This window comes from Rhipicephalus microplus, chromosome 3 (assembly GCF_043290135.1).
Source record: "Rhipicephalus microplus isolate Deutch F79 chromosome 3, USDA_Rmic, whole genome shotgun sequence".
NCBI lineage: Eukaryota > Metazoa > Arthropoda > Arachnida > Ixodida > Ixodidae > Rhipicephalus > Rhipicephalus microplus.
Window position 1 is genome coordinate 255,192,724 of NC_134702.1, and position 18,006 is coordinate 255,210,729.

The following is an 18,006-nucleotide window of genomic DNA, read 5'->3' on the forward strand; positions in this document are numbered from 1 at the left end:
CTCGCGTAATGTAGCTGTGCCGAGCGTGCTACAAACGCAAGATTGGTGATGAACCACGTGTTCCATTTTGACTAGCTCACTATAATTCTGACCGACCCCATCTCAATGAAACAAGCTGTCGCCGAACACACCTTAGAAATTTACCGTTTCTGTCAATTTTTTTCTGCGTGTGGGTCGACCACGAGGGTTAAAGCTACGCTGCTGCTCATTGTAACCACACTCGGCCATCACTGCGGATAAGCGAAGCACCAGCAATGTCTCTGGTGACCGACATGAACTGTATCACTGTCGTCGGTCGATACAACACTGGGTGCTTTGACGATGACGTCTTTGAAGAACGACACCCGACTACTGCCCGACCACGCTGCACTTTGGTTCGATGATTTCCCAGAAGCAGATCTGGAGGGCCACACCAGGTGCATCGCAGTGACCGACTTTGCAACACGCAGTTACTTGGTTAAAGTGCCAAACATAATTCTGGCAAATGGCCTTTACTAGCGCGGTGGACGGTATTGTGTTCGCCGTGACTTCCTCTGCCAAGCTGCCAATCATCTGCTGCTTGCCTTAGAGATGTTGTAACCGTCGTGTGCGGAGTCGTATGCGTGGAGACGTTGAAAGCCATTATTGACGCTATCAGCACACACTGCATATTATACAGACAGTTCCCTTGTATCAGCCATTTGGCTCCCACTCAGCGCAAGCTGATCATCTGCGGTCAATAACTCGATCGGCTTCTAGAATGGATGCGTGCCAAGTATTAAAGCAGCTTGCCTTTCCACGAGTCGAAGTGATCATGAGCGGCATCCATGGAATCGACTTTGCTGACTTGGAGGTGGGCTTTGTCTCTAGTAAGAAATGTCTCGAGGTTGGTCCAGAAGCAGTCTGAGGTCTGGAACGCGAAGCCCGGCTTTTAGATTGTGTCGGTATCCGTGATGATGTATATAGTAGGGCGTTCGGCGAACCTTACTGTGAAGGAGCTGAGGACGCAGCTATACCATTGGCAGGGCATAATCAGGAGCTTGAATTCAGCGGGTAAGAACGTTGGTGCGGGGCGCAGCTGCACCGTCGTGGCAGCACTCGTAATTTCGGTCAGCGGCAACAAAGCGGGATAGTAAGGGCCTGAGCTGCAACGTCGAGGTTCTGAGCTTCACAGCCTCTATGAGCGGTACAGAGTGTGTTCCTGTGAAAAGTGCTACACGCATATAAATGTAGTCGAAAAATGGTGGTAAGTGAGGCACGCATTCAGGTCAGGACTGTTGTTGGACGATTTCATAGCTGTGCCATGCCTTGGCTACATCACGAAGGTGGACGATAGCTACCGGCCATTTCTAATAGTCCAGCCAGGCATGGCAGGTGCCGAGAGTATTAGTGATGGTATACAAAAAAATGTCACCCTGGAAGCTGCGACTGCAGTATTTCACTGGAGCTGGTGGTGGTATGATGGCAAGCGAATATCCAATGTGCCTATGCCAAGCAGCCTGGTTGATCCAAGGGCTATATTAGATCGCACCGGAACATTCGAAGTTCTCGGTTGGGGTGACCTTAAGGTCCCCTGACGCTGCCAAAGCCAGTGGGACGATACGAACAGTGCTGGCAAAGCGGCAGGAGACAGCTTGGAGCTGGACGTTTTCAAGCCATTAGTCGAGTGATGCAAAGTTGCGCGACCGTATGCAGCCACTACTCGGCGCTGTCGGATGATCGGAATCGAGAGACAAGAGCAGCATCTGTGGAAAATACAGCGGCTCCTGTGCTCACAGTGGAACCATTTATGGCCAAAATGCGGGGGGGGGGGCACTCTTTAAAGGCTGACACGATGACAGAGACATGTTCACAGCGCCAATCTGTTTCAGTGGATAATATGCTAAGGTGTGCGGCTGCTGACTCGAAAGGCGCGGGTTCTATCCTGGCCGTGGCAGTCTAATTCTATGGAGGAGAATCGGTAGAGGCCCGTATATTGTGTAATGTCAGTGATTGTTAGAAAGAGCAGATGGCTGAAATTTCCGGAGCCATGCACTAGCACTTCTCTCATAATCATATGTAGGGTGTAGAACCTTGTGTAGTGTTCCCCGTGCAGCTTCCTTTGACGCAGGAATGTCACGCGGCACACTACTCACCACGTATGCAGACAACGCCCAGTACTACCGGCTCAGAAGAAGCGTATGCCCTCCTGCACACCACGATCTAACAAAACGACAGGGTGTCCAATCGCGCAAACCAACGACCGGCTGCTTCCCAAACCTCCTCCTAAAAGCGGAATTTTTTCCAGAACAGATAGTGCCAAGGGGCAAACACTGCTCATATCTGGTGATACACACCCATATGGTGTGAATGTGCACGCGCTACAATACAGAAAACACAAACACCTCAGTCGTGAAAGTCCCTTTTGCGTGCCTCCGAGCCAGAATACTTACGCTGACTCATCCAGTGCGTGGTTGTGGCTGCGGTATCCTAAGCAATCCCCGCCGACCTCCTCTGAATTAAAGCAACCACTCTCTGCACCGGCACCTTCCCCCTGTTTTCTTGTTGTTGTTCTGGAAAAAAATAGATCGTGTCATCAATTGGCAGATTCGGAGAGGCCGACGAACTCTGCATTGGATCATTTCACTCTGGCAGAGGGCCACAGAAGGAACCTACAATCGAACACAGACGCTCCCTCTGGAGCAAATGGCAGGTTCAGAATGAAACTCGATGGGTGCAACTCTCATTTTCCAGGAGTGGGCACGCTGGACTTCCGGTCACATCGGCTGATTTTCGCGGAGCAGAAAAGTTTTTTCGTGAAGGGCATCTCGCGTCAAAGCTGCTTCATCTGCCTATGTAACAAACAGGGGACGCTTTCAATCGGCCAATTGAATAGACTTGCTTCATATGGAGTAAAAAAAGTATAACGGGAAGTGCTTTGATTCTGCAAATAAAATACACAAAACATTTGCAGCATATCTACGAAGTGAATGATGATGAGCAGGGTGAAGCGTCCGTACTTGCGTCCATCTTTTCACTCGTCCGTTCATTCTTGCTTTCGTTTGTACCGCGTTTGTTCATCCGCGCGTCTGTGTGTCCGTCCATGTGTCCGCTCGTCCACCCGTGCGTCTGTCTGCCCGTCCATCTGTGCGTCTGTCTGTCTGTCTCTCTGTTTGCCTGTCTGTTTGTCTGTCTGTGTTTCTGTCACTTACACTAGCGCCACTTCCTGAGTAAGTCATACAACTAGGTGGTGACGTACCGGTCACAGACATGCATGAACACACCCACTGCTTTAGGAGGTTCCCCCCTAAATATATACCACAATCACCATCACTCTAGGGTCCCACAATGCCTGGCTGCTGTCGTCAAGGCTCGCTTTACTGTGGTCCAAATTCGAAGCACAGGTGCGAAGCATTTGTGCGAAGCATTTGTGCGAAGCATTTGTGCAAAATACCATCTACAGAGTGCAAATAACATGCGCATGTTTTGAAAAAAAATGAAAGGCTAAAACACCGTAAAAACAACATCTAGCCACCTATATTTGAAAGCTTATGACAGAACAGACATTCGAGAAACACAAAATAGAAAAGGCCCTTAGCCAGAAAAAAATGAAACGCCACAGCGTCGTAAATGAGGCAAACGGTCAACGCTAACGTGAACCAAAACATCTGTAAACAACGCAAAGGTTACCGAGAGCTCTTAATCAAGACACACAAAATAAAAGGCCACAACATAAAAAAGCTGCCCACATCTTCCCATGGAGAGAATAAATGCATCACGAAGTGGTATGGGTATCGCGTGAAGCCTAATTGCCAGCGGTTTGCGAATGCTTAATGATTATTTCGTCTTAATTAGATGTGGAGCAGCTCTTAGCACCCGCTGCTCGCATCTACACATCGTTCCGTTTAGCGCGAGATGGTTTTATTGTTATTTATTGAATGAAGTAGAAGCGTTGTTTTCAACGAGGGGTGGGATGTTGATGCTGGGTCGTGCCTCACTACTGGTTGAAGGTACTGTTGCTTCAAGCAGTTCTACTCAATTCAAGCAAAGCGTTAAGTGAAGCGAAATCCAAGTAAAAACGCCCTTTGCTCGATTCCGAAGGCTTGATCTATTGCCTACATTGACGGGGTGGCCAATGAACGGTTGTAAAGCGCGATCAGACAGTTTTTTTAGATGCAAAGCATCTCTTTGACAAGGCTGTGCAATGCTGTCCCTCTGTGTGTGTGTACGAACGCACCAAGACGCACTCGCCTCGTCGCAAATGCTGAAGCTGTGCCTAGCAGATCGCGCCCCAGATGCGCGCTGACGTCACTCTCTCCCTCGCCTGTCACGCGCTCGCTGCAGTGCCCGCAGCTGCCGCCTCGTTCGTCCGCTCTCCCGCAACACCTGCCGCTACCTCCACGCGCTACATCACCGGCTTGTCGGCTTACGCACAATAAACATGACGCATGCCAAACGTCAATGACATTTCCTTGCGGAGTTCAGGCGATGAATCGAAACTCCTAATTATGGACTTAGACGAGCAGAGCAGAAAGGTAGGTCTAAAAATAATCTGCAGAAAACTAAAGTAATGCACATCAACCTCGGAAAAAAACACTGCTGTCAGATAGGTAATAGTGCACATAGAGTTATAAAAGACTATGTTTACTGAGGACAGGTAATAACCATGAAGACGAACCCCAAGATGGAAGTAACTAGAAGAATACGAATGGGGTGGAGAACATTTGCCAAGCACTTGCATATTATGACTGGTAGATTGTCACTGTCCCTCAAGAGGAACGTATGTAACTGCTGCAACTTGCCGATACTTGCACAAACCTGGAGGTTTCTATAAATGGTTCAGCTTAAATTGAGGACGACGCATCGAGCGATGAAAAGAAAAATGATAGGTGTAACCTTAAGAGAGAGGAAGAGAGCGTAGTGAATCGGAGAACAAAGCGGGGTTGAGGATATCATAGTTGAAATCAAGAAGAGGAAATGGACATGCGCCGGGCATGTGGTGCCTAGGTAGGATAACCGCTGGTCATTAAGGGTGACAGCCTGGATTTTCAGAGAAGCTAAGTGGTATAGGGGGAGACAGAAAGTTAGGTGGGCAGATGAGAATAAGAAGTTTGCGGGTACCAAGTGGCAGCAGCAAGCACAGGACCGAGTTGACTGGCTGAACATAGGAGAGGTCTTTATCCTGCAGTGGACGTAGTCAGGTTGCTGCTGCTGCGGCTGCTGCTGCTGCTGCTGCTGCTGCTGCTGCTGCTGATGATGATGACGACACCTAACTTTCTAGAATAAATACGATAGGTGGAACGTGCATCAACGTGGTATTTGCCGACTTCGATGTCAAATGTCTACACGAACCTGTCAGCGTGCACTTCACCAATCACAAGGCCGTGGTAGTCGAGGCAAAACGCGTGCCAGCTCTAGTCCAGCGCCCATGTACACGCTGATGGAAAGACAAAACCTACGCCAACCATCACTTCAAGCTCATCTTCCAGCTCTCACCACAGCACCTGCGTTAGCATCGTTCAACTCGTGATGACACCCACGCGCAAAGTTGCTGCTTCTAATCTTATCAGGGTTCTCGTTGGGAAGATGGTGTGAATTTTTGACCAGCAGAGGCTGCCTGCGTCGGCTTTGTAAGGTGAAAGAGTGGGGAGGGGAGCGACAGATGCCACGAGACGCGAGCATGAGCAGTGGGGGTGCGCACGGCGCCACCGACTCCAGATCCGCGACAACGTGTGACTAACAAATGCTCCACATTTAAAACCAGACTGAAATACCTTGGAAGGCCAGGATTCATATTTTAATGCACACTTCTTCGTCCTTCCCCTGCCATCAGCACCCACTTCGTAAATGTGCAGCGAATATTTTTTTTCTTTTTTTACAGTCCGTTCGACGATCCCAGGGTGACATATCGTATAGGAAGAGAGCTGGCTAAGGTCTGTCCTCAAAATGGTAAGTGCTTCAGTTCAATGCGGCCACGTTTTCACTGCGTGTATAGTTTTCAGCAAGTACTAAACTTCTGCAACCACGGAATGACATGGGCAAAAAAATTCTGGGGAATTAGTAAACTCCGTAGTCTGTGCGGAAGAAGCCTGGGTCCGTAGAGACGGGGTTAGTAAGAATTGAACATGATGCGCGTGTCGGCGCATTGAAGCCGGACTAAAGAGAGACTTGTGCACTGTTGAAGAGCCGAGATTTTCGGCTCGGGCCCGGAGGCACTTGTTTAGTCGTGCCCGTCCGAGCCCGGTCAACACCACCTAGACTTTTTTTTTCAGGCCTCCGCAAGCCTACGTGACGTAGTCAGTGTGAGATCTGCCTGGCTGGCTTCACTCAAATGATCGGCACACGTTCGCGTTTTGTCATTCTGCGGCCCAGTTGCACTCGTAGCTTTTTTTTCTGAGAGATTTACACCTAGAAGCAGGCCCATGGCCAGGGGGGAAGAATCAGGAGGGCCCCTCCCCCCCTCCCCGAAATCCCGATGGAGGGGGCTGTTTTACTGAGAATAAATAGTGAAAATAGGCGTTTGTCAAGCACTTCAACACGTGCCCCACCACCCGAAAATTTTTTTTTGGCTACGGGCTTGCCTAGAAGGAATTTTTGTTAGCAACAGGTGTAAATGTTATAGACCCCGAAAAGTTTTTGATACTTACACTTATATTTACAATTGTAGCAGAACCTTGTGATGAGCTCATCGTGCATTGGAGAAGTTCACGCCTAGCAGCAGAGCAGTGGTAACGGGAAATGAAAATAAGTCTATTGGCTATAATACCACACGTGAGAAAGTGTGCCTCAGTGAGTTATGATTATACTGAAGTAAGGCGCGTTATCGGACTCGTTGGTTTATGTAAAGTTTTGAAGGCATTAGAGGGTCTATTTTGCATTTCAGTAAATGAACCAGATTTGTGTCAAAACAAGACTGCATGTTTTAATATATAAAATGCTTTTAAAAACAAACCAACAATGAAATAAAGTCATTGAACGAGGATTCTTGCGAAGTTTTTCACATACGATATTTTCATAAAAAGTAAAATAAAGCAAACATGACATTACCTGTAAAATCTTTTCGACACCTAATTGACTTATATTCAGTAGATGTAATTGAACACACACGAAATGGGTTAGATATGATCTATTTAAATCTTCAAATTATTCTTACACATAACAGCTCAAGTGCCAAAAGAAAGGTAATGTTCACAGCAAAAGAAAAAATGTGACAATACTTTAAAAAATTGTGGAGCTAAAGCTTTTAACATTTTTAAAATGATCTTGTAGAAGGTGTTGAAACTGAGAGCTCTAACTATTTGGCTTTATAAACACAAAGGACACATCATCAGTCATGTGCGAGAGATTACGCCTGGAGTGTCTTCAGTTTCCGTTTAGCTGCTTTGGCTTCAGACAGCTTGTTGTTTTCTCGTTTGCAAAGGTTGTTTAAGAAAGAGTTGGCTGCTGCACTAAGTATGTACCCCATCACTACATGTGGCGAATGGCCATTGTCACAAACATCAAAGTCTTAATTCCACTCAAGGAAGAGTGTTGTCATTGAAAGCAGTTCTTTCTGCTTTTCACAGGCATAAAATTTGGCTGCGTGTTTTTCACTTGTCAGTTTCTCGAGAACAATATTCATCATCAGTACGTCGTTCCCAACGATGGCTTGGGGAAACTTAAGTCCACCTCTTGTGATACTCCCTATGAGCTCGTCTGCCTCGATTGTAAAAGTCCTACTCTCAACAACTAGATTCTCTTTACAGAATGCACATTTAAGCTTCTTGAGTGCAGCATGTGCGCAATAACCAGAGACATAAGTTGTAGCTGGAAGTGTGTGCTGCTTTGCAGCAATGTCCTCTTTTCCAACTACAATCTGGAATTGCTTTAAAGCATCACGAAATTCATCAGTGGAGGCACATAGCGGAATTTCGTCACTCTCCTGCAGCTCGAGGACCTTCTGCAGCCTCAATTTGTGCTCCGTTTCATACATCTGCCGTATGGAGATATGATACTGTGCGCCACTTAACTGTCGGTACCTGCCAAACCGGTCTTCAAGGCAGTCCGACTGGAATTTCCCCAGTAAGACGTACCTGAATCCCAGCTTTTCAAGGCAGTAGCTTGTCACCTGAACAAGAGCAAGAGACGTGTGACGCAATGCATTGTGCGTATCATGACTGACATGACCAGTGTCATGCTTGAGGCTTTTCCAGTAGTTGAGCCAACTGACTATTTTGTTCAAAAACTCGACTTGGGTAACAAACTGCCTTTATGTGCTCTTGTCAGTCATCTCGAAGCTGCCTCCCTTTATCCGGCGTCTTAAAAGTCACTATGCGCCACTACATTACGACAGTGCTGATAAAATCAGCCGTGCTTTTGGCATGCTGCAGTTCTGCTGCTTGTGCACTGTTGAGAGCTGTGATTGTGACACTGTTGAACACATTGAGAAGAAGTTTCATGTTTTGTCGCTCTAAGTTCGAAGGTTTCAGTGCCTTCAAAGACAATGTTGGAGCAAGTCGTACAAGCTCATTTCTTTCTCTCTCATGGAGCTCTAGCAGCGTGTTGAATGAAGCTGTTAGCACGCACGGCTTGTCAGGTAGTTCATTGATGTCTTGAAAAAACATACATTTACCACTGTTATGCTGATTAAGCCAATTGTTTTGTATGCATTTTAAAACATGAACAGAATCTAAAATAAAAAACAATGGCCTTGATTGGTCTGATGAATGCTTGTACACCGTGTCAACCTTCCGTGGCTCTGAAAAAAATGACATTGCCTTCCCATTGACGGAGTAGTTGTCTGAAACAACCGCGATTACTCGAAAGCCTGTTGCCTGCCGACCATTCTAAGCTCACGAGGAAATTGATGCAGCTGTATTGCATCTATTTTCGCCACTGGAAGGATGTGCACTACGTCTTTGCTTGACGACTGGAGGCTTTGAATCATAAACACATATGCAGTTTTTGCTGCGTTTTGACTGTTTGTAGGCATTCCTACTAGACCACCAACTTTGTAGTCAATGTAGGGCTGCAGATGAATTTCGTCCATGACAAGCGTCACAGTTTTTTCGTGGTCATCCATTCCTACGGCCAGTCTCTTTGCATACGACAGAAATAAAGCATCTTGTTGCTCAGAACATGGATTCACACGGTATGACCCACAAACACGTCTAATTGTGTCGGGATGTGGAAGTTTCAACTTTGATGTGGACCTAATAAATCTGTACGCATGTGGAGTTATTGTGAACACAAGGCTAGCAAATACCAGCAAGTCCACAGGGTATCTCGAAGTTCTGCTCAGTAAAATGCCGACTTGCTGTTTTACGAACTTGACAACTTCCACTTGCCACTCATGTGGGAAACTTTGTGACGCTAGTTAATCCAGTGTTTCCACTGTCTTCTTCATGACAACCTGCAAGCGTTCTTCGCTGTCGGAGAAGTTTCCTGCCAAAATTTGCACAGCAATAAGAACCTTGTCGATTTCGCGCAGATCAAACAAATTAACAGGAAGCATGAGGGTCCCAAGCTTGTTAAGCTGCACGTCACCAACGAACACTTTCACAATCAAATCAGCTGACACTGTCACAGAAAAACGCACAGTTGGAGCTTCTTGAGAATCGAAGTTTAGGAAGAGGACTTTGTCGTGAGTAACAAGTTTTGTCCAGAAGGTGTTTGTCTAGAAACTTGTCAGAGCGGTGAGCAAGTCTTCGAAAGTACTGATGTTATTCATTTTCTTCTCTTCTTCGTGAGGTTCAGCGGACTGCCTTATTGCCTTCTGTAGCGATTCTCCCTCTAGACAAAGCCGCTTCTCTTCAGGGCCTTCCCGGACAACAGTAGTGGGACGAGAAAGATACGAAGGGTAGTTTGGAAATAGGCTCGGGATAGCACCAGACTTGAGTCGTCTCAGCTGGAGAGGAACTTCTAGTACTCGTCCGGTTTTCTCATCTTGATAGGTCGACGTGGTAACAAAATCACTTGTATAAAAGTGCTTCTCACATACACGAAAAAAAACGAAAATGAAACAGAGCTTATAGCACAAAAATCAAGCAAGAAAAAGTTAGTGGACATTCGTCAACTACATATCAGAAAATGTGGTTGTATTATTAGGCATTATCATAGTAGCAATGCCTTGTTAGGCGGCCCAACAGGCGTGCGCTGTTTAGTAAATCTAACTCTCATAGCATTTCATCAGGCACTGCAGTCCGTTTAGAGTGACTCAGGCCATCAGCTAGGCGTGAGATTGCGAGGAAAGTACCTGTTTGTCAAGACTGGTCGCGCGAAAACAAAAATTAGGCAAACAGTACGATTACTAATACTGCGTATCTCACGTCCTTCGTAAAATATGCTGCAAGTGCCCCGAAGGCATAGCTTACAAATAATGAAAATTGAATGGTTTTTAGTTGCATAGCTGAGTGAGTTTACACATGCGTAGGCACCTGCGACAAGTGAAAGAACGCACTGACGACAGTGTACTTTGTGGGCGCGAAATCCTTGCGAGGGATCGCTCTCGTCCATGCGGTTCTTTGGTCGGCGTCCATCGGAAACCGATAGACACGCGCTTTAGGTCCATGACCATAGTTAGAGTTGCACCCCGGTGCACAGCAGCATCCAGGCATATTGCGTAGTTTACCCAACCATGCTCACAAAGCACAAGAGAAAGAAAAAAACAGCGTGAGCGGTAACACAATGCAACTAGCCTACAACCACAACAGCCAGCAGAGTGAGCGAGCACGTAAAATAAATGTGGCCAGACGCACTGTCATGCGCTGCCAACTTCGCTCGGCTGTGCACAAAAATGTTTAAAGCGTGAATAAATCAAGTAAATAAGTACATCTTTAGAAAGATAAAATATTGCTAAGCTTTTTTTGTTAGATAGCAGGTAATAATTTCCTACAGTTTGCCTACTGAAAACTTGCTTAGAAGCAAAAAAGATTGTCTGTCTATTTGGCGAAGAGAAGCCGCAAGCCATTCCAACCTCAGCCAGTCGAGCGTTGCTTTCTCACTGATCTCACAGCAGTGACGTCACGCTGGGGAGATGGAGGCTTGCCGAGGCCTTGAAAAAAAATCTAGGTGGTGTTGGCCCGGTGTGGTTATTCGAAGCGATACCTGGTCCCAGCCCGCACACGATGAAAAAATTCGGTTACCCGGCCCGCCCCGACCACTCGTCGGACCCGACTTAGGCCCACGCTCCTACTTTAACTAGCATAGCCGAACAGTGAATCGACAACAGTGCGTTTTAAGTGTAACTGTGACACATGCCTTGTTAATTAATATACTTTAACATACAGTAATTTCTTGTAAAAACACGATCATGGTGTAAACAGCTGAGCTGATATACTGGACACTATGAATAATGTCACGTTATTCAGGACAACTTGATATAATGGGCTCATTGAGTCGACTAGCCAAGCAGCGGCTCAGAGAGATCGTCTCCCCCATTGAAGGCATCGACTCGATGCTCGTAAATAAAAAAATGAAGGTATACACACGCAGATATAGAGAACCAAAAGAAAGAGAGAGAGTGCCAGTACTCGCAGTGCAAATGAGGAAGTTTCGTCAACGCTTGCGCCAAGCGCAAAAAGAAAAGGCATAAAAACACTGGAGAACACAACAGCAGCAGCAACGCAAAGTCACGGCATGTCGTAGCACGTGAAACCACAAGGGCTACTGTGTGAAGTAGGGCTTCATCCGAACGACATGCATGGTTTCGGGCCGAAGCTGTCGACGAGGAGACGCTGCGCCGTCCGGAAATATCTCGTAGGTAACACCTGTGACTCGTCTAAGAACCTTGTACGGTGCAAAATAACGGCTTAGGAGTTTTTCAGATAAGCCTGGTCGCCGTACAGGAATCCACACCCACACTTGGTCCCCAGGGTGGTAGGTGACATTTCGATGGCGGAGGTTGTAACGTCATGCGTCTGTATCTTGCTGGTGACTGGTGTTTATGCGAGCTAGCTGACGAGCTTCTTCGGCGTATTGAGTGTATTGCTCAGCGTCTTGAGCAAGTTCATTGCTTTGGTCACACGGAAGCATAGCATCGAGCATGGTTCGCACGTTGCTTCCGTAAACAAGTCGGAAAAGCGGAAATCGATTTGTTTCTTGCGTTGCCGTATTGTAAGAAAACGTGATGTAAGGAATAATCTCGTCCCAGGTTTTCTGTTGTACGTCCACGTACATTGACAGCATGTCGCTATGGTCTTGCTAAGCCTCTCTGTCAGTCCATTGGATTGCGGGTGATAAGCCGTTGTTTTTCGATGACTTGTGCAGCTCAGTTTAAAAATGTCCTCCATCATTCGTGCTGTAAACGACGTCCCTCTGTCCGTAATCACGCGTGACGGGGCACCATGCCGTTGGACGATTTGGTGCACGAAGAACTCCGCAACTTCAGAGGCCGTGCCATGGGGTAAAGCTTTTGTTTCAGCATAACGAGTAATATAATCCGTCGCAACTATAATTCATTTGTTCCCAGAGGACGACAAAGGGAAGGGCCCAAGAAGGTCCATTCCCACGAGGTCAAACGGTGTCCGTGGCGGTGCGATCGGCTGGAGCGGGCCCGCGGGTCTGACAGGCGGAGTTTTGCGGTGCTGGCACTCACGGCAGCCTTTCACATATCGATGCACACTAGTTGATAGTCGCGGCCAGTAATACTGTTGGCGTACTCTGGCGAGAGTTCGTGAATAGCCCAAATGTCCTGACTCTGACGTGGACTCGTCGTGGCACGCAAGGAGGATCTCATCACGCATGTCAGTAGGAACAACGAGTAGTAAGGCTTTGTCGCTACCACGGGCGTTTTTCTTGTAAAGAATGCCTCTTCTTAGACAAAAAGAGGACAGTTCGCGAGCAATGCGTTGAGGGACCTGAGAGTTGCGGCCTTCCAGGGAATCAAGGACTGGGCGTAATTCGTCGTCTGCCCACTGCTTTGACATCAATTGGGAGTCGCTAACTGCTCCGAGAAAAGCATCTTCATCTTCGAAGCCCCTCACAGCGTTCCCCACAGGTGCTCGAGAAAGCGCGTCGGCGTCTTCCTGTTTGCGCCCGGACCTGTACACAATCGTAATATCGAACTCCTGCAAACGCAAACTCCACCGTGCGAGACGGCCGGATGGATCTCCGAGATTTGCCAGTCAGCAGAGCGAGTGGTGGTCAGTCACCACTTTGAAGGGACGACCGTAGAGGTAACGCCAAAATTTGGTCGTCGCCCACACGACTGCGAGGCATTCTTTTTCTGACGTAGAATAGTTGGTCTCGGCTCGAGAAAGAGTACGACTGGCGTAAGCTATCACATGCTCAACGCTGCCGTGTCGTTGTACAAGGACAGCGCCAAGTCCGACGTTGCTGGCATCTGTATGAATTTCTGTAGCAGCGTCCTCATCAAAATGGGCAAAAACAGGGGCTGTTTGAATTCTCTGTCGTAACTCTGTGAACGCTGTATCTTGTTCTGCGTCCCAAGTGAAGGGCACGTCATCTCGGGAGAGTCGCGTAAGAGGTTCAGCTATCTTCGAGAAGTTGACGATTAATCGGCGATAATACGCGCACAAGCCGAGGAAACGGCGTACTGCTCTTTCATCTGATGGAACAGGGAAGGCGGCGACAGCAGCAGTTTTGTCTAGATCAGGTTGCACTCCATCCGCACTAATGACATGTCCACGAAATTTCAGCTCTTCATAGCCGAAATGGCATCTTTGAGGTTTCAGCGTGAGTTCAGCTGTGCGAATGGCTTCCAGAACCTTTCTCGGACGCTTCAGATATTCTTCGAAGCTCTCGGAAAAGATGACCACATCATCGAGGTAGACAAGGCAGCTTTGCCACTTCAAGCCAGCAAGAACTGTGTCCATCATCCTCTGAAAAGTGGCTGGTGCAGAACAGAGGCCGAAGGGAAGAACTCGGAATTCGTAAAGTCCGGTCTGGAGTCACAAAGGCGGTTTTTTCTCGGTCTCGTTCATCCACTTCAATTTGCCAATGGCCACTCTTTAGATCGATGGACGAAAAATACTTTGTGCGTCGTAACCTGTCAAGGGAGTCGTGGACCCGTGGAAGCGGGTAGACGTCCTTTTTTGTGACGCTATTAGGTTTCCTGTAGTCAATACAGAATCGCTGCGTTCCGTCTTTTTTCTTTACTAGAACGACTGGCGAAGACCAAGCGCTGCTGGATGGTTGAATAATCCCGTCATCGAGCATCTCTTTTACTTGTGTCTGATTAGCCTCGCGTTCTTTGGCATAAACGTGATAAGGCTGCTGCCGGATGGGGCGGACGTCATCGTCGGTAATAATTCGATGCTTCGTGAGGTGTGTTTGACGGACTTTAGAAGAAGAGGGGAAGCAACATCGAAACTCCCTTAAAAGGTCATCTCGTCTGACAGCGTCGAATTAATGTCGACGCGGTCTAAACATTCCTCATCCTCATGCGTTTCCTCGGACGCAAAGCACTCCGTGACGTCGGCAGCAGGGTCTCCATGAGCTAGGGTGGTTCCGCGGAAAAGATGCCGGTGCTCGTAATTGAAGTTCGTAACTAGTATCGTTGACTGTCCGTCACGGACGCGCACAACACTTCGGGCAGCGCATACACCTTGGAGCAGCAGAAGTGATAAGTTGCTTTCAGCCACCACGTCACCGTCTTGGATGTCTTCACAAGTGCCTTCGATGGGAACAGTTGCTCGAGGCGGCAGCGTCACTTTGTCGTCAGCAACACGCAGCGCAGGTCTACAGCAGTTATCAGCGTCTCGATCTGTTGCGCCTTGAGTCGAGAAAGTCACAATGCGCTCACGGAGATTTATGATGGCACCGTATTCCTGAAGGAAGTCCATGCCTATAATCAGCTGACGCGAACAGTCGCGAAGAACGAGGCAGCTGAGCACAAACGTTGACGCACGAATTTTCACTCTTGCGGTACAGCGACCCAGCGGTGTTACAACGTGTCCTCCAGCTGTTCGGATTTGCGCTCCATTCCACGGCGTGATCACTTTCTTGAGATCTTTCGCTAGCCTCCCGCTGATGATCGAATAGTCTGCACCAGTGTCTACTAATGGACTGACCTGAAGACCGTCAATCAGCACAGGTATGTCGAGTGACACGCAGTCACTAGGTTCAGATGTGGATGTCGGCGTTTCTTCGGTACTGCGATTCTCTGACGAAATGCCTTTGGCGTTGCGTGCAAGCGTCAATGGGAGGTCTTCCGCACTTTGAGTCCCGGCGACCTTGCCCCCGAAGGCCGCTGCCTTCAGTTTTCCCGACGAGGGCTCGGAAGCGTTACCGTGCCGTAACCCCGAAACGTGGCCCAGTGGCTGCGGGTCTCCTCGGAGATGGTGACCGTGATTGCCGTCGTGTAAAGAGTGCACGCTGTTTCGCGAGATACTCTTCGATATCCCTTGGCCTTTGACCAATTCGGGGACGAGGAGAATTGACGGAAAATCCGCGCAGTCCAAGTGGCCGGTATGGGCATTCGCGGTAAATGTGACCAGCCTCACCGCAATGATAACCGAGGGGTCGTCTGTCCGGCGAATGCCAGAGATAAGACTTGCGCGTCGGTGCACGCCGACCATCGATGTCCAAACCAGCGTGCGCTGACAGAATCGCGACTGGCGGCATCATTGTCTGGATCGGGACGTGCGACACTGGCTGGATCGGGACGTGTGGCATTGTCTGGGTCGGGACTCCTTGACCAGAAAGAAGCGTGGCAGATCGCAAGGCTTCCGCGTACGTAAGACGGCGCCTGTCAGTAGACACAGGAGCCGTTTCCGGATCAACCGACATCGGCGGAAAACGATGGGCGTGCAGCACCTGCTGGACCTCGTCACGGATTACACTGGTGATAGAACCGACATACATTTGTCTTCTCCCGTACATCTTTTCAATTTCTTCCTGGAGGACAGATCGGATGATCTCGCAAATCCATTCGGGGCTCTTGCTCCCAGGAGTGGCGAAAAATTCGGGAGTTGAGGCAGCATTCACTTGATGGTCAAACAGAGCAGACCGTTGGTGCAGTATTCGCTCCATTGTTGCCGCTTCAGTAAGGAACTCAGCAACACTTTTGGGGGGACTACGCACTAAACCAGCAAAAAAGTTGTTCCTTCACACCACGCATGAGGTGGCGCAACTTTTTTTTCTTCTGCCATAGCAGGATCCGCTCGATTGAAAAGCCGTGTCATGTCCTCGACGTACATCGAGACGGTCTCGTTGGGCATCTGTATGCGTGATTGTAGTGCACGCTGCGCCCGTTCGCGGTTGTCGGGACTCCTGTAGGTCTCCAGGAGGCGACGCTGGAACTCGCGCCAAGATGTCATAACACCACCCCTGTTCAAAAACTACGTCTTGGCACCGTCTTTTAGGCAAGTGTATCCGTTCCGGAGCTTCGCGGCATCATCCCAGTAATTGATCGCTGCGACACGTTCGAACTCACTCAGCCAGTCGTCAACATCTTCATGCTGCTCTCCGTGAAAGGGGCTAGGCATGAGCGGGTTCTGGATGGTGCTGTAGATCGGCGTGGAAGATGTCGGAGCTTGCACGGGATCTTGTGTGGGCTCGTTGAGTCGACTAGCCAAGCAGCGGCTCAGAGAGATCGTCTTTGTCCTCTTTCACTCTTTGATCTCAGCCAAGCAAACCATTTGGCAATATTTGCTTGCAAGTGGTGCCCCATCCGTGCTTCTTCAGCAAATACTTTGGCGAAGGATTCAAAGCTTTGACGAACACCCGTCTCGTCGGGAATAATCGTTGCAAAAAAAGAGGAATACACCGACCACAACAGAATGAAAAAAAAAATGCTGATGTTGCAGGATCCAGAATGAGAGCTTTGTTCAGTGTGCTTGTAAGCAAGGCTCCCGTTTTGGGAGCCGAAATATCAACCATACACTATTAAAAACAGATCGGCATACTCATTGACTAAATACTAACCGCTCACTTGTCGCAGAAAGAACTAGCCTCTTAGTAAGTGAAGGCAGTAAAATGGAGGTTAGCGAAATTAACTATTCAGTTACTCAATGAATAATGGTGACTCGATTGGTTCTCACTGATTTGTTTGTAACCACACTAGCAACACAGTTACCGTATTAACTGTAGTAAACTACAATTAGTCAAATAGAGGTTGATGCCTATATTGTTAAATGCGCGTGTCTTTTGCCATGAATCTTTTACAAAATAATAAAAAACTTAACTAACATTGTCCACGTACTTTATTCAATGGCAGCTAACTGCTTCATGTAACTACCGAGGTAAGGGCGCATCACAGCAACATACTCGTGAGTCATTGCATACTCAGTTGATGACATCATATTCAAATATGATCTTCCTTATGATACTCATAGTGTGATCGGGTCGTGACGCTGACGAAGGAAACGACGGCTTGTCTAAAATTAAACTGTTTATTTGGACAAACTTCAGATTACGGGGATTGACACTGGCACTGTTATCGGTGAATCGTCGATCAACTGCAAGTGACGCGCACTGGATTTCATACGTGTGGCTGTCGAATATTCTAGCGTTACCGCTAGTGGCCACGTAAATTCCAGCAAAATCTGTAATGTTCTCGCTGATCGCGTAATATTTACAAAACGGTCAACTACACCGGTCAAGCTTCTAGAACACTGACTCCCGTATTCACAAACGCTCCCCGACGCGACTTTCACCCTTCACTCGACAGAGTTGAGCACTGCGCCACAGCTGAGCTCAAAAACGACGTTGCGCCACTTAAGAATCGCAGCAGGTTGTCGCTGATATGCAGTGACTTGCCGTGCCTAGAGACGGTGCTTCCATCGGCTTTCTCAAGTGAAGCGTTGAGTGAAGGGACGTTCAACAATACGGGGGTAACTCGTGGTTCGCGCTTGAAGTCGCTCGCACTCTTTTTGGGTGTAAACAGAATAAAGCCAAAAGCGTAATTCAGAAACACTCCTGCCATAATAATCACGTATGAGTATGACTGCTTATGAGTATTATTACATCTGAGTATATCATCATATCGATTCATATGAACTAATAACAAGCGAAAACATACACGCGAACGCACACGTACGATTTTAAGACCTGGATATTACCGTTTTCGGTTCTAGCAACAGCATGAAGGCTACTTACGCCCTCACT

At 48.0% G+C, this 18,006-nt stretch overlaps 1 protein-coding gene and 1 pseudogene across 1 annotated transcript in view; one reads left to right on the forward strand and one right to left on the reverse strand.

Moving 5' to 3' along the window:
- Positions 1-18,006, forward strand: part of LOC119168610 (neprilysin-1) — a 638,470-nt gene that overhangs the window by 478,141 nt on the left and 142,323 nt on the right. The window contains exon 18 of the mRNA XM_037420008.2: positions 5,840-5,907. Coding sequence (XP_037275905.2) covers positions 5,840-5,907 — 68 coding nt within the window. The remainder of the gene's footprint in view (positions 1-5,839; positions 5,908-18,006) is intronic.
- Positions 7,268-10,553, reverse strand: LOC142803545 (uncharacterized; annotated as a pseudogene).